This window comes from Gallus gallus, chromosome 4 (assembly GCF_016699485.2).
Source record: "Gallus gallus isolate bGalGal1 chromosome 4, bGalGal1.mat.broiler.GRCg7b, whole genome shotgun sequence".
In the NCBI taxonomy this organism is placed as follows: Eukaryota; Metazoa; Chordata; class Aves; order Galliformes; family Phasianidae; genus Gallus; species Gallus gallus.
In genome coordinates, this window is record NC_052535.1 from 53,193,380 (window position 1) to 53,207,790 (window position 14,411).

Below are 14,411 nucleotides of genomic sequence, written 5' to 3' on the forward strand. Positions count from 1 at the left end.
ATACAGAAAACAAACACACCAGCTTAAATGGTGAGAGATTTTGAAATGGACAGAAATCAGTCATCCCATCTGAGTGTCCGACTGACCCACCTGACAGGTAAACACAGAAGCATTTTGTTCAGTGCCAGCTTATTATACAGACTAGCCTTCTAAGTAAAGACATGAAGTCGAAACACCTTCTCTTTTGCAAAGCATCCTCAAAGCCATCTAAAATCTTCCAACTTCAAGAGGCTGAGGTAGTCAAGACACTTAGGTACCTTTTTATTTATCACAGTAAAGGTGCACAACTGATTTTATTTGCCTTCTACCAGTTCTACACAGCAACCTTTTAATGGTCATACAACAGTGTTGATAACCATTTATTACTGACAGTACATAACAGTCATTTAAAGACATTTTACCTCCTTGAGATGCAATATTAGGAGCAGTGGTGTTGAAAAGATTCCTAGAGGTGGCAGCACGGAAGTCCCTGGCGCTCACACAGGGCTGTTCTGTGCGCTCAGTGCAAGTGAGTGAGAGCAATGAGAACGGGGCTTGGGATGGAGAAAACTGATATACAAAAAAGTAAACAAACAAACAAACAAGAAACAAAAGGAGTATATTTGGGAATGTCTATAAATACCATGGAACTCATTTAGCAGGAAGGCAACTGAGGTAGTCCTCATAAGAGAACATTCCTTACTGACACCTGTTAGAAAAGCTCCCATCACTAATGTGTCTTTCAAGTAATAATCTCAAATCTGCTTCCTCAGAAGTAGCAGACATACTTCACTGCAGTAGGCAACAATTTTGAAGGAAATCACAGGAATCTGACTTATTTCTTAATTCAGATTATTCTGCTGTTTTTATTCTCCCTTTAAATTCTAAGTGCATTTTTTATCTATTTCACACCACACAAAGGCATCTCTGTGTTCTCAAGAGAATTCTCTGGCCTCAGCATCACATCTCCATTGAAGGGATTGCATAGAGATACAAAGCTAACCTCCAGCCTAACTGCAACAAAACATAACTGAACATGTTTAGCTGCCATATCCACTCAATCACAGCCCCAGCGTGATAATGATCTGAGGGACTGATGACAACTTAGTCCCTGATCCTCCAGTATTGTGCCCACCTGGGCAATGGGCGTGGGACAGGAATCCACTTCTCCCGTGGCAATGCATCTCCATGAGCTCAGACCCCTGCAAATGCACTTTCAGCCCCCAATGGACATGCTCACGAGCACGCTGTTAAAATACATGAAATCAGCTTGAAGTAAAAAGAAGATCTCAGCTGGCTTAAATGTTAAAATAAGCTTTTACTCACAGCTGTTGCAGAAACCATGCATGAATGTAAAGGTGGCAGTTCACAGCCATCAGCTGGAACAAGCTACGTATCCTCTGGAGCTATAAAGAAAAGTAGGATAAATATATCAATGTTCTGAAAAGAAGTCCTGCCATATTTCATCAGCATGATATTGATGAATTTCAAGTGGATTGAAGAGATTAGTTGCTGCAAGAAGCAGGGAAAAAAAAAAAGCAGAATCTTTGTTTACCTGGGCCTGTGGTTTCTAAGCATCTACTTTTTACTACGTTCATTTTTTGACTCAAAACGAAAATGGGAATTCACCCTTTTCTCTTTTTTTCCTGTCCAATGTGCAGATGGGGCATATTTTAATTCACTCCATCAATCCCTGCCCCCTACGCACAAACTCACCTAGCCAATGGAAAAGAAAAAAGGGTTACTCATTAATCCATTCTTCAAAGCTTTCCAAACTGAAATGGGTGGGTTTTACATCTGCATCAAAGACCAATATATAGGTAGGTATGTGGCATACCTGAGCACAGCTCAAACTGAAGTGTTCATCTTGGATAGCACAACTTTGCTCCTAACACAACAAAACTCATCAGTATGGAGAGGATGATTATTTTCTGTATGCTCTTCTTCTGTTTCAGTATGGTGCTGACTGCAACTTCACCAAAAGCAATGAAATACAAGCAGCTTTCAAAGACAATTGACCATCTAAAAGATGTGGTGAAAGATAAGGTAAGCAAAGCATTTGTCCTAATTCTGAAGTTATTTTCAAGTATTATGTATTGAATATATCTTTTGACGGACATCGCTCAAATGCTAAACTTTTCTAACTTCGATTTGTTTTATTGTAGGATGTCGAATTGCTGCATACACCAGAAAACCCTGGGGTGAGGCTGCTTTAACATTTCTTTCTAACTATATCAAATGTATTTTGTATTGGTTATTTCCTCTGACAAATGGCAGACGCCCTCTTTTTCACATCTCTGACCTAGAACTCTTAGTACAAGCTAGTTTGAAAATGCTTGGATACAAGTTCCTTATTCCTGGATTTTTCATGCCAGAAGCGTTTATATTACACAGTCTTAATTATTAGGTTAGTGATAGGTTAGGTTAGGTTGTGCATTCTAGCACATCCACGGACTCAAATTTGTAAGTATTCCCTTCACTCAGTGCCATGAGTACAAAACCTACATGATTAGCAATGCTCCTGGGGATGCAGTTTTTGGGCGAGGAAGCGCCTCCAGCTACTGTGAGCTCCAAGAGCATTGGTAACAGAGCCTGAAGGGATCCCCTTTCCCTCCCACTGGAGATAAGTGTCAAGAATGGTACTGTAAGGCTATATTACATAGCACTTCCTCTCATGCAGTCACACTGGTTTCTGTCAGACTACTTGTGAGCAAAGCTTGTGCTACCACACAGACCGGGAGACAAAGCTGCACTCTGCAAGTATTCTCTTTACATTATAACTTGTTAAAATAACCACAGCAGGTCTCTGCAAATCAATTTTTATACCGATATTTATTTATACATTTTTTAAGTGATGATATTATGGATTATTCAAAGTCAGGAACTTCTCATATGTATTAAGTTACGCCAGAGTCACAGAAAGTGTGTGCACATCTACACAGTGGCAGGATGCGGGATTTACAGCATAACAAAATGCTGAAAATAACAGCATGTCTGAAAAGTTTAGAAACTCAGTGTGTTCTGCATTCTTTTGATAATCCCGAACACACGATGAAGACCTTGTTATCACTTATCTTAAATTTAGCCATCGTGTGTGTTTGTGGGTGTGGACACCTATTTCAGAAAGTAAGCAATTTTAAGCAACATGTAAAAATAATCATCATGCGTACTTTTAAAAAAGCAACTTGCAGAGTATAAAGGTGTTTACTCAGGACTGTACACTTTTTTTTTTTTTTTGCAAACTGCAAGAAGAAAGGAAAACAACTCACCTCTTTTCACAAAGCTGTTAGCCTCCTCCTAAGATTTACGGTTGGGTGCATTTTTGATGCGCAAAAAAACATAGAGAAGCATGACCAAAACAGGTATATTCCATTCCATCTCATTGCTAGAAACAACTGCAGTGCAAAAAGTAATGCACTCAATATAACTGCTGGGTTTTTTTTCACTAGCACTCTTTCTAAGTCGTACCGTCAAAGTGAAAAGAGCCAGATGGTTAGCCGTCATTTTACTGCAGAGTTTACCGCTGCCTCTGAAACAAGCAAATACAGCCAGTGACTAATCGCTTCATCTGGTTGTTGCTTTTTTTTTCTCTTGAAAAACACCATCACCTCAGGAAGGAAGACAACAGTTCATTTGCAGCACAGGGCTTTACGGGCTGACTCTGGGAGGTCCTGAGTACCTCTGTCAAAAAGTATAGGAGATAAAGAATTTAGGTATTTAGAAGGTACTAAGATCGATACAGGTTTGATCCCTGATGAAAAGTTAACAGTAATTATTAAGAATAACTGTTAGCAGTAATTATTACCAGCAATCACACTGATAAGGCTTTCATTCTGTGGGGTGAAATTTACATTTATTGAATTATCCAAATATATATATACTCTATATTTTATTATTATATTATATGTGTTATATGTCCTTCCAGTATCTAAAGGGAGGCTGTAAGAAAGGGCACAGACTCATCAGCAGGAGCTGCTGTGATAGGACATGGGAAAATGGCTTCATACCAAAAGAGGGGAGATTTAGATTAGATATAAGGAAGTTTTTACAATAAGGGCAGTGAAGCACTGGCACAGGTTGCCCAGAGAAGCTGTGGATTCTCTGTCCTTGAAGACATTCAAGGTCAGGCTGGACGGGGCTCTCAGCACCTGATATAGCTGCAGGTGTCCCTGCTCATTGCAGGGGAGCTGGACTAGATGGCCTTTAAAGTTCCTTTCCAACTCAAACAATTCTATGACTCTGTATGAATTATATCAAGCCAAAGTTGCAGGTACACCTTAACGTACAAAACCGGATTTAATAAGAAGTATTTCAGATAACTGCACTTTGAATATCATAGTATTACTTGTATGATAACCTGCTTATGGCAGATTTGAATTTGGCCTTGAATACGTAGGAAGAAGACTATTTTTCATTACATCAAAAATTCGGTGGTTTATCAATATTGGTTTTGAATTCCTTGAGATTCCAGTGGCTGGACTGTGTTAGCCCCAGTGCAATCCCACATGATTTCCCTGTACGCTCAAGTGAGATTTAAAAAATGAAAAAAAAAAAAAAAAGAAAAAAAAAAGTAGTGAGAGGTTAAAGACAGCAGAGGACAAAAACTCAAAAGGAAAGATGCTGAAGCTGAGGAAGACTTCATACTGAGCTGATTCAAGACTGCAAGACTGGAGGGAAAATAGGATAGACCTTGGTGATAGACCTTGCGGCTGAAGCCAATAGCACAATGCCCATTTACATCACATCAGCACCTAACTGCTGTTTGCTAGTTCAGGAAGTAAAGGTTTTTCAGGGTAATCTGTAAAGTCAGAGTCAGGTGCAGAATGTTTGTTTCTGGCACAGCTATTTTACACATTTACCCAGTGCCCCTCAGGCTTCACCAGCGGTACATGCTTCTTAATGCCTCTTCATCAAAATGCTGAACCCATCATAACATACCAAAAATGCGATCCTTGTGGCCCTCTGACTGTTGGCCTGCCTACAGCTAACTGTTAACTCAGCAAAATAAAAAAAGAAAAAGCAGCATATATGAGAAGTGCTAGTTTCTCAGCTCATCACGGATGAGGCACAAAACGTTTTCAGTTTCAGCTGGAAAATCAATCTCTTGAAAAAAGAGTGCTTTTTTTCCAGTAAGCAAGTCTGGTTACGGTAAGAAGCTTGAAACAAACACAAAAGTGTGGTTTTAAATGAAAATAAAATGTTGTATCTAACCAACATAAGATGATGCTATTTACGCTAGCTATAGGCAACATACACCGAGGTTGCCTTGTCCTTGCCAAAGCAGCACACTGCAGTGGCATCTCATAAACCAGACGAGATTCAGCTTTGGTAGCTGTTGGTATGCAAAACAAAGATGACGTCTTTGGAGCCGTTCTAATGTGCATAATCAGCATTTCTAAGTGTATGTTTCTTTGGAAAATGGAAAACACGTTAGAAATGGGCTTCAGTAAACACTGCTTTTCTTTTTCTGTTGACAATAGGCTGGCTTTGGTGGTATTTTCCATAGTTGTATGCCTAGTGAGGAAAACTGCTACCACGCAGGAAAGGAGATTCTGGAGAGTTGGTAGCCTGTTAGCGTAATGAAAATTAATGTGCAACCGCACCATGAAAGAGAAAAGGCAGGCTGCTCTCATGATTAATATCCAAAGGGAGACTTTAGGCATGCATTTGATGAGGAAATACTTCAGCAATTATCAAAGAATGGGAAAATCAAAGGATCCTTCGCTTATCTAAAACTATATATAAAAAAAGTACCTCTGGATCTTCTCAATATGCACCTTGAATTCTTAATTTTAAACAAAAATCACAACACACGTGCTGGGATGTTCCTTTTAAAGTTGTTCCTTCTTTTCCTGCCCTAGGATGGATGCCTGCTCACAGCTGTAACCTGCTTCCAGAATGGCATACTGAAATTACAGCCAAGAAACAGCCAAGTAAATGCTACATTCGCCAAAACTGTGAAGATCTTGAGAAGACCTTTTCTCCCAGTCTCTGAAGAGGTAGGATTTCCTGCCACTGCTCACAGTCTTGATCACTACCCCTTATTTTCTGCAACAGACACCACCTCTAGCAGTAGAATTTTAAGAGCCAAACTTGTTAGAAAACCAGATCAATTTTTCATTACTTTGGAAATGAGAAATATCAGTTTTTCTGCACTTCTAGAAACATTCACTCTGATCCTATCAGTTAATTGCATGTATGCACTTTAACGATTACAACTATGTGATGCACGGGGCTAAAGAACAGGGAATACTGCAAAAATTGTGAATGAAAAGGTGTAGTTACTATTTTCAGTCGCTTTCTGAAATAGCCTATGTCTTGGTTTTACTATTCATAAAAAGCTTTGATTACAATCAGCTAGATTTTTTCAGTAAGAAGACACTAAGTATCATTGACAATTATGATGAGCTCTTTCAAAGCGGCGTGCTCTGCTTTATCTTTCAGCATTGTGAGTCTTCATGTGAATCCTACGAGAGAAAAAAACCCCAAGAGTTTCTGAACAGCTTTTCAAAACTGATGCAAAAGGTAATGGATTAGATTTGGATCTTCCTGTCTGGTTTCTGACATTCTGTAAATAAGCACCGATACCTGTATTTTCTGTTATTTCTAACAATGCATTTTTTTTTTCACAGTTATTCAAGAACTCCACAGCTGAACGCTACGGAAAATCTACTATTTGAAGCAGACACTATGCTATTTAAGACAATGTGAAAAATGTAAATATTTCTCGTTGCTACTCTGCTGTGCTGTGTGTGTGGTAAGTGAAAGCTTCTCCCCAGAATATTAGGGAGGCTTATTTGGATGGCTAAGCATAAGAATGATGCTGATTTGAAAGTAATCCTAGCCTCATCTCACAGTGAAATTCAAACAGTAATTTCACAAAACAAGGCTCACCTATGGGACTTTGCTATCACCTTATGCTGAACTAGAAATGCACGAGATGGCTGCTTGTCTATTTTTGCATTCATCTCAAATGCATCTCATACGTAAGTGTCTGAAACATTTTAAAGAAAACAGACAAAAAATTATCAGTATGTTTGAAAACTCAAGCTTCTACTTGGACTGATTTCTACCACAATAATACCACACACACAATTTTATTTGTAAGTTTTTAGATTGTATCTTAGCTCACTATGAAAAAAATATCCTGCATGTAACTATCACGGAACTAGTGGAAAAACATTTACAGATCATACTGTATGGTATGGGTCTGACATGCTTCCACGTTGAAGTTAATGGCACATTTGTCCCTGGTTTCAACGGGGAAAGAGTTAACTCAAATGCTTGAAGTGGAGATGTAGAATTCTCTGGGGAAAAAACTTCTGTGGGGAGACAGAATTCCACCTCAACTACTTCAAGCTAACGTGGTAAATTCATGGCTGATATGACTGGCCACTGCAAGAGATCCAGCAAATACAGTAACTGATGATCGTTCAGAGTGACGCATCTCAAAAACTTATTTCCTCTCTCAGAATATCTTACTCTTATATCCAGGTACCATAACACTATTTCCTCTGTTCACTCTTGATTCCAGAATGGTTTAAATAGCATTTTTTTCTCTATAACCTGTCAAGTTTTTGTTATGTGGAAACTTCACTGTACAGCTTCTGCACCTTGTATGTTTCTGTGAAACTCTGGCCAGAGACAGCACTGGCTTTTCATTTTTTATTTTTATTTTTATTTTTTAATAAAAGTAAGTATCACATCACTTAGAACTAGTTTTTAGCAACTTAATTATGTACGACAATATTCTGCTTGCCATGACTTTGTACCTTGAGACTTCTGTCTGTGAAGCAGCTATTAACTTACCCTCCAAAGAGATATTAGCCCCTCAAAACACTGCTCTTGGAAGGGAGTGTGAAGACTTCTAGTAAAAATTAACCTTCCATCTAACTTTCTCTCTACTTAGTAGAAACACAGTATAGAAAGGAAACTGGAAAACTATACTAATTGTTACAATGGAAAACGATAAGCTTAGTTACCTCCAGAAATAGTGAGAGGTACTATTAAAAATATTTCCTTTCTTATAATTGTCAGCCTATAGGAAAACTAACAGAAAAAGCTTTTTTTTTTTTTTTTTGCCTCCACAACTTTACTGTCCTGAAATGTGAACTTCTTCAAAACACACATACGTTAAGAGGAAGAAGGAATATCCTCAGGGCAACAGTGAACAAAGTTTCCACAGCAAGTTCTCTTTTGCTTTCCATCTCCTTATTTCTGGCGGATGACAATTTTGCTTCAGATTGTCTTTCTTTTATTTTTTGCTTTTCTTTGTTTCAAAAACTGTTTTTCCTCCGAGTAATGTTCCACTGTATCTCAGTGTTTCTGCATTACTGAATGAAAATTAACATTCTAAAAATGAACTGCCTCTTGTATGTACGGAGAAAGAGCTTTGTTTTTGTACAAAATATAAGGTAGGCTTTTTTTTTTTTTTGATTTGTAAATCTCTTTTCCAGTAATTCGATATGTGCATTCAAATCAGTATTTTACAAAACCCTGTTATAATTACTGTTGCAGAGATGAAATGTGATTAGTATGCTTTGTTTAAGAGAACACTGCGCATTATATATTTACTAGTAATCATTATAAAACATTGAGAAGCAGCTCTTAACATGAGATGGATCTCTTAAGAGAAAAAAATGCCATTTCCTTACCAGAAAATCATAAGCTAACTGGTTATTCCTGCCTACACTGAAACAGGTTGTTGTTGGTTATTTGTTTGTTTGTTTGTTTTTGTACACAAGGCAGCATGTAACGAACTAAGTAATGTAGCTATTTCTGTTCAGTGACTTGCCCCACTGTTTTTAATTTATGGATCATATCACAGGAAGTGTAGTGGCTAAAGGGTGGTTGGTAGGTTTTCTGAATCTCAATATACTCATTTGTAAAGTAAGACCATTTCTCAGATCTGCAGAATAACTTCAATCAAACTGCTAAAGTCGTGATTAAAAAAACAAAGAGCGAGAAGCTGTAACAAATCTAACTTAGAGGGTTAATTGTCCCTAAATCCTGGAGAAAACTGTATTGATTGGATAATCCAGTTCAGACATATGGGAAAAATTAATCACAACATTCTCGCAGTTGCTCTTAGTTAATGCCACTCTTCTGGGCAGTGCCAGCACAGTCACTCAGAACGCTCTGTACATTTAAAATACACTTAAGACTCACACAGTGCTGATGCCTCTTATTAAGTTTTTGACTTGTGACAGCTATGAAAGATTGAGTGTATTATTCAAGGATGTACTATTTTAATCCCAAATGAAGAACAAGAAAGCAGCGAAGGACAGATCAGTCTTCAAGGCGACATCACCTTGTTCTTCAACACTATTCTCAGGAAAACAATATGAAGATGGCCCAACTCGTGATGTTGGGAGGACTGGTTACCACAATTCTAGACGTGAAACAACCTTGATGTATTTTTATTTGTAAGGTGAACTCTCTTTGTACTGAATGCATTGTTAGAAGAATGTTTCTTTAGCTGAGTACACAGAGTAAGCCATAAAAGCTCATTACCTCCCAGGGAGGTTTAACAGTGTATTTATGATTTTGGTCATTAAGTGTCCATTGTGGGCACTTCAATATGTGTCTTAGCACGGTATATACAATTCTGTATAATATTTACTTTTCTTGAGAAGTTTCTTTATTATTATACCAATTGTCTCATTTAATTTAATTATTTATTGTATTTTGTGAATTGAACGTTTATACTGAGGACTTCATGGTTTGACTTATTTATACACCTATGATATTAAATAATTTTAGCTAATACAATTTTCACTTGTTCTTTTCCTAAAAAGCTTCCAGACATGTCAACCCTTACTGTGGCTCGTAAGATTCCTCATGTGAACTTTATTAGCCCACACTATCACAGATGCTGCCAGATCAGACCAAAGATACGGTATACAAAGTATATTGTCCCTCTGTAAACAGTGACTACAGGGTGTTCCACAAGAAAGACAAGGCATTCTTACAGTCATGTGAAGTCTCCATCACTACGTGACACCTTCCAAAGGATCAGTGTTCAATACACAGCAGTCTGCATGCGCCATATAGCTTAACTTGACTACCATCACGTTCAGATTGCATGCTCACTGCTGCCAGAACCCTTTGAGCTGCTCTCTGGCCTCTTGCCCCCTGATCTGTACAGACATCCAGGGTTGCCCTGTCCTCAGGTGCAGAATCCAGAAGTAATTCTTTTTAAACTTCCTAAGGTTGGTGATTGACAGAGATCTTGTGATAACATCAGCCAGCTGTTTAAGTACCATAGGTTGAGTTCCACTGGGCATTCAGCTGAAGCAGAATATCCTACACAAGTTCAGAGTTGGCTGGGAGTTTATCACTCCCACAGTGACTCCTGAGTCCTAGAGCCCTAAAAAAGGCATTAAACACCTCTGCTTTATCTACACTCCTATTTGTGAGATGATCAATCTCATCAAGTAATGGTACAGTGTAATCTCTGGTCTTCCTTTTCCTGTTAACATACTTCAAGCATTTCTTTGCTTTTAAAGGCTAGGGAAATTGAAAAATATAAAAGTAATGTCTCCTATTTATTTTCATGGAAACTACAGCAGATACAAAAAGCACAATAGCACTATTTGACAGAGCAAATTCTCAGCTACAAAACACTATTTCTCAGTGTAGCTATTAGCTATGTTTTTTGGCCCACGATGACCAAGAACCCGTGTGCCACACTCATAAAAATCTTCATGGCTGTCAGGAATGTGGCATATCTTTCATGTCACTGTCACCACTGCTGAAATGCGCCACTCACAGCCTCACTGTGCTCACATCCACTGGTTGGACTCCAGCAACATTCAGCAAAAATCAATGAATGTCAATTTGTGCAATTTTTTTTTCGCACGTAGGAATTCACTTCCACAGCTTTGCTTCACACGCACTTCCATGTCAGACATCACTCTGTCAGCCTGCCCCTCTGCTGCCATCTGGCACATGACAACAAAATCTAAGAGAGTACTGGTGGGAAGGTTCAACCTCTACTGCCATACCACCACCATCTGCCTCTGATGTCATAGGCTATCATCATAAAATAGGAGGCATTACTTTCAGAGCAGCCTTCATGAATTAAAGATGCTAGTCTATGATTCCAGATGTATTATTAGTAGATGATGAAATAGTGTTTCTGCTGTGTTCAGTCTATATTATGTAAATAAAAACCTTGACACTACACTGTGACAAACAAACAGACCCTGAAGTCCTGTGATCAGGCTTCTTTATCTTCCTAAGAATCTTGCTCTTTTGTGGTTTCGTAACTCAAATTCTAGTGCTCTTGTCATAATACAGCATGAAACAGATTTCACAGCTTTAACATAAGGCTTCAGGCTTCCAGTATGTTTAGAGCTATTTGCTAAAGCAGATTACTTTATGCATTATATGGGCATCTGTTCTGCAGTGAAAAACAACCAGAGGACTGTGCCTACACTAGAGTAACTCAACTATTTAACCCCACTGAGAAGTTAAGGCACCATTTTGCCCATATCAACTCAGACATCTGGGCATAGATGCTGCTGCATAGATGTACCACAAATCTCTTTCAGATTTAAAACATCTCAAAAATGTTCATTTGTTCTGTGTAGATATGCTGTGTACTTTCTCTCAGTTGTTTACATCTTCGTGGATGCATTTTCCCAACAGCTGTGGGTTGTACATTGCTCTTGCTTCTCACTTTTACTGATGATCCATGTTGTAAAAGGTGCAAAGCTGAAAGCAAACATTTCCTACTCAAACATCCTTCTCCAAACTAACGACCTGAATTGCTGTACTGCCACCTGTTGATAATTGTATTGAAGTTCAAAACAGTTTCACATAAATAGACGAGCTGAATCATCCTCATGGCAATATGTTTTGCTATACACTGGAAATAATACTTATTTTCTTCTCATTTAATTTTCCATTTTTCTACGTACACAGCTGAAGACTTCCCAGTATCCTTTTCTTGTCCAAATGCATTAACATTGTAAGACCACGAAGTATATGTTTTAAAAACCGAAAGTGAAGGCAACAAAAAAATCACTCCAAAAGCAGTTTCTATTTTCTAGACTCCAGAGATGTTAAAAAAAACCAAATATGAGGCACTGTTCAACTCATACACGATAATCTGTTTATTTCTTATGGAAGTTTTGTTTCTGAAACTTGCACGTTTCTGGCATATCTGGTGTGTAATTCTTGAGCAACGAGCAGTGATAACATACACAGGATGAAAGGCTTACAAGGGTAGGTAAAAATTCTGAAGGAATGAGAGGATGAATACTGATGGTAAGGGAATATGGAGTCACTCAGAAAACTGAAAGATGAAACTTGAGATAAATCACCTGAAACCACACACAATACTGCCAATATACAAATGTGTTGTGGCTAGGTTAAAGTCTATATTCTTTTGGATAAGAGCATCTTCAATGCGTTTACTACATTTTAACTTGTGTGCATGCATTTCAGATCAGCTGGCTTCTTTTTCCAATAAAACTGAATTAAATCAAGCCTGGCTCAAAGATAAACACTTGGCATTTGTCCTGACGTTGGTCTGCATACTCAAGAAATAAAGAATTCAGCAGTGAAGCTGATAGGACTGCAGCTACTTGTAGTGCGGTTGGTCCTTGGGCAGTAACATTCCCATGTATGTCAGAGACAATAACCTAGAATGAACATCTTCAAAACTTTTTATGGAGCAAAGCTGTTTAAAACAAATACTTACATGCTGTAGAAAGAGAATACATAGTAAGTTCTCAAAACTCACTGCTGATACCAATTTGCCAACAGATTAACTAAGATAATTTACAACAACTCCCTCTCCTTATCATCTGTACACCAAGCTTAGAACTGTCCTTATAATTAGCTAACTTACTAAAGTTAGCAGTGAATACACTTACTGTTCTTATCACTGTCATTAGAAGGGAGTAAGATTGCTGTTTCTGAATCTGTATATATATATTCTGTATATAATTGCTAAATATTCATCACAGTCTGCCTTTAGGCAACTTGCCATCCTTATGTCCAGCACTCTTGCCTGTGTTTCATCATTCACAGCCACACAAGGGAGAAGCCAGGGGTACAAACCCTGAAAACCTGTTTCACCAACAACCAATTTGGGAATACCGTTTCAGGAAAGGCTGTCATCACTGTCACCAATCCCTCGTGCTCATCACCAGCAGAAGCAACTCAGTAACGTTGCAAATCTCCACTATTTCCAGTGGATGGCAGTAGGTAACTGCCAGCACCAAAGTGCTTGAGTTTGGTGAAGACCCACAGCACTGGAGGGAAAAGAGCTTCCAGATACTGACAACAATTCTTTTAGCACTGCTAAAAGCTTCCACAATTCAGTCATCTGGCAAACAATGAGAAACGTGGTAAAGCACTACCCAAGGTACCTTAAGCTGCATCATAGCACTTCCAGACACCAAAAGTTATATTCTGATTACATGACATGCATACCGGTGAAGGACAGATTGAAAAAAGATTAGAAGATATCAGAAGTAAGCATGGGTTTCAAATCACAAGGGGAATAACACAGACATTTTAAATGATCTTACAACAAAGAGACATAAGCTGCTTTTTTTTCTCTTAATATTTTTCATGTTCTCAGTGTTAAGTTTAAGGACTGCAGAAAAACTCACCTTGCTGTGGCTTGGTCTGTGCAAAGATACGCTCTTCCCAGCACAGACTTGCACGGTCCTTCTGGGCTGGAGCATCTTTAACAGTTTCCATCTGTTTGGTGTGGGACTTTCTCCTTTCCACTTAGCACATAAGCTGACCGTATGCTTCTTGCAACACAGGGCCTAAGGCACTCACTGTACACAGCAGTATCTCATGTCACTTTTTCAGCAATAACTATTCATGCCAACAGAAGGCGTGCAGTGGCAGCTGGAGATGACAGGCAGGCTGTTGCTCCTACCCAGAGGTTTCTGCCATCCAGCAGGAGATGGCCCTGCTATGGTACCAGTAACTTGTCTTCAGCTGTTAGTCTGATGAACTGGGGACCAGGACTTCTGAGTAGTCACGGAGGCAGACAGGACGTCAAAGTTAACTTTCCCTTTGGAGAGAAAATACGGGTCATTAATCAGGTTTGACCCACACTCTAACACTGCTTCAACACCTTGTGACTGCAGCGCATGACCCTGGTCAGTTTCCAGAAGACAAGCTTTGGACTTCTTTTGATCAGTACTGCACAAAGGCTGTGCTAAGATCTCAAATTTCCTTCTAGAGAACGGATGTGCAATGAACAATTTGCACAAAAGCCTTGTTTCTCTCATGCTTCTGCAGAGAGTCCTTGTCTCCACACGACTCTCCAAGTCCAGCAGAGACCCTTACACCTGACACATTGTCCTGCAAAGAGTACACTGATGTCTATTCATTATTGCCATTAGCTCACCATGCAACGATCATCCTTTCAAGCTTATCAATGCATGAGTTGTTGCCCT

General features: G+C 38.8%; 2 protein-coding genes across 28 annotated transcripts in view; one reads left to right on the top strand and one right to left on the bottom strand.

Moving 5' to 3' along the window:
- The window catches only part of LOC107051715 (adenosine deaminase domain-containing protein 1), an 81,042-nt gene that overhangs the window by 21,894 nt on the left and 44,737 nt on the right, over positions 1-14,411 (bottom strand). For 17 of the 27 annotated variants that reach the window (XR_006939123.1, XR_005859396.2, XR_003075032.3 and 14 more), the window contains 5 exons: positions 13,608-14,023; positions 3,249-3,660; positions 1,817-2,001; positions 1,535-1,695; positions 1,306-1,385 (listed from right to left, as the gene is read on the bottom strand). The gene's annotated coding sequence lies outside the window, so the exon portion shown is untranslated. Of the gene's footprint in view, positions 1-1,114; positions 1,227-1,305; positions 1,386-1,534; positions 1,696-1,816; positions 2,002-3,248; positions 3,661-13,607; positions 14,024-14,411 lie in introns of all 27 variants that reach the window. The other 10 variants (XR_005859382.2, XR_005859389.2, XR_001463525.4 and 7 more) reach the window with 8 other exon arrangements.
- On the top strand, positions 1,823-9,750 carry IL21 (interleukin 21). Its single transcript, NM_001024835.2, has 5 exons — positions 1,823-2,025; positions 2,145-2,180; positions 5,841-5,978; positions 6,424-6,504; positions 6,612-9,750. Exons 1-5 carry the CDS (start codon positions 1,891-1,893, stop codon positions 6,657-6,659), a joined length of 438 nt encoding a protein of 145 aa, NP_001020006.2. The 5' UTR covers positions 1,823-1,890; the 3' UTR covers positions 6,660-9,750.

Bases quoted from the DNA above. Each gene is read 5' to 3' on its own strand.
- IL21 (NM_001024835.2), top strand. From the start codon at position 1,891: ATGGAGAGGATGATTATTTTCTGTATGCTCTTCTTCTGTTTCAGTATG. The intron at 5,979-6,423 runs GTAGGATTTCCT...TTTATCTTTCAG, and splicing joins TTCTCCCAGTCTCTGAAGAG to CATTGTGAGTCTTCATGTGA. The intron at 6,505-6,611 runs GTAATGGATTAG...TTTTTTTCACAG, and splicing joins TTTCAAAACTGATGCAAAAG to TTATTCAAGAACTCCACAGC.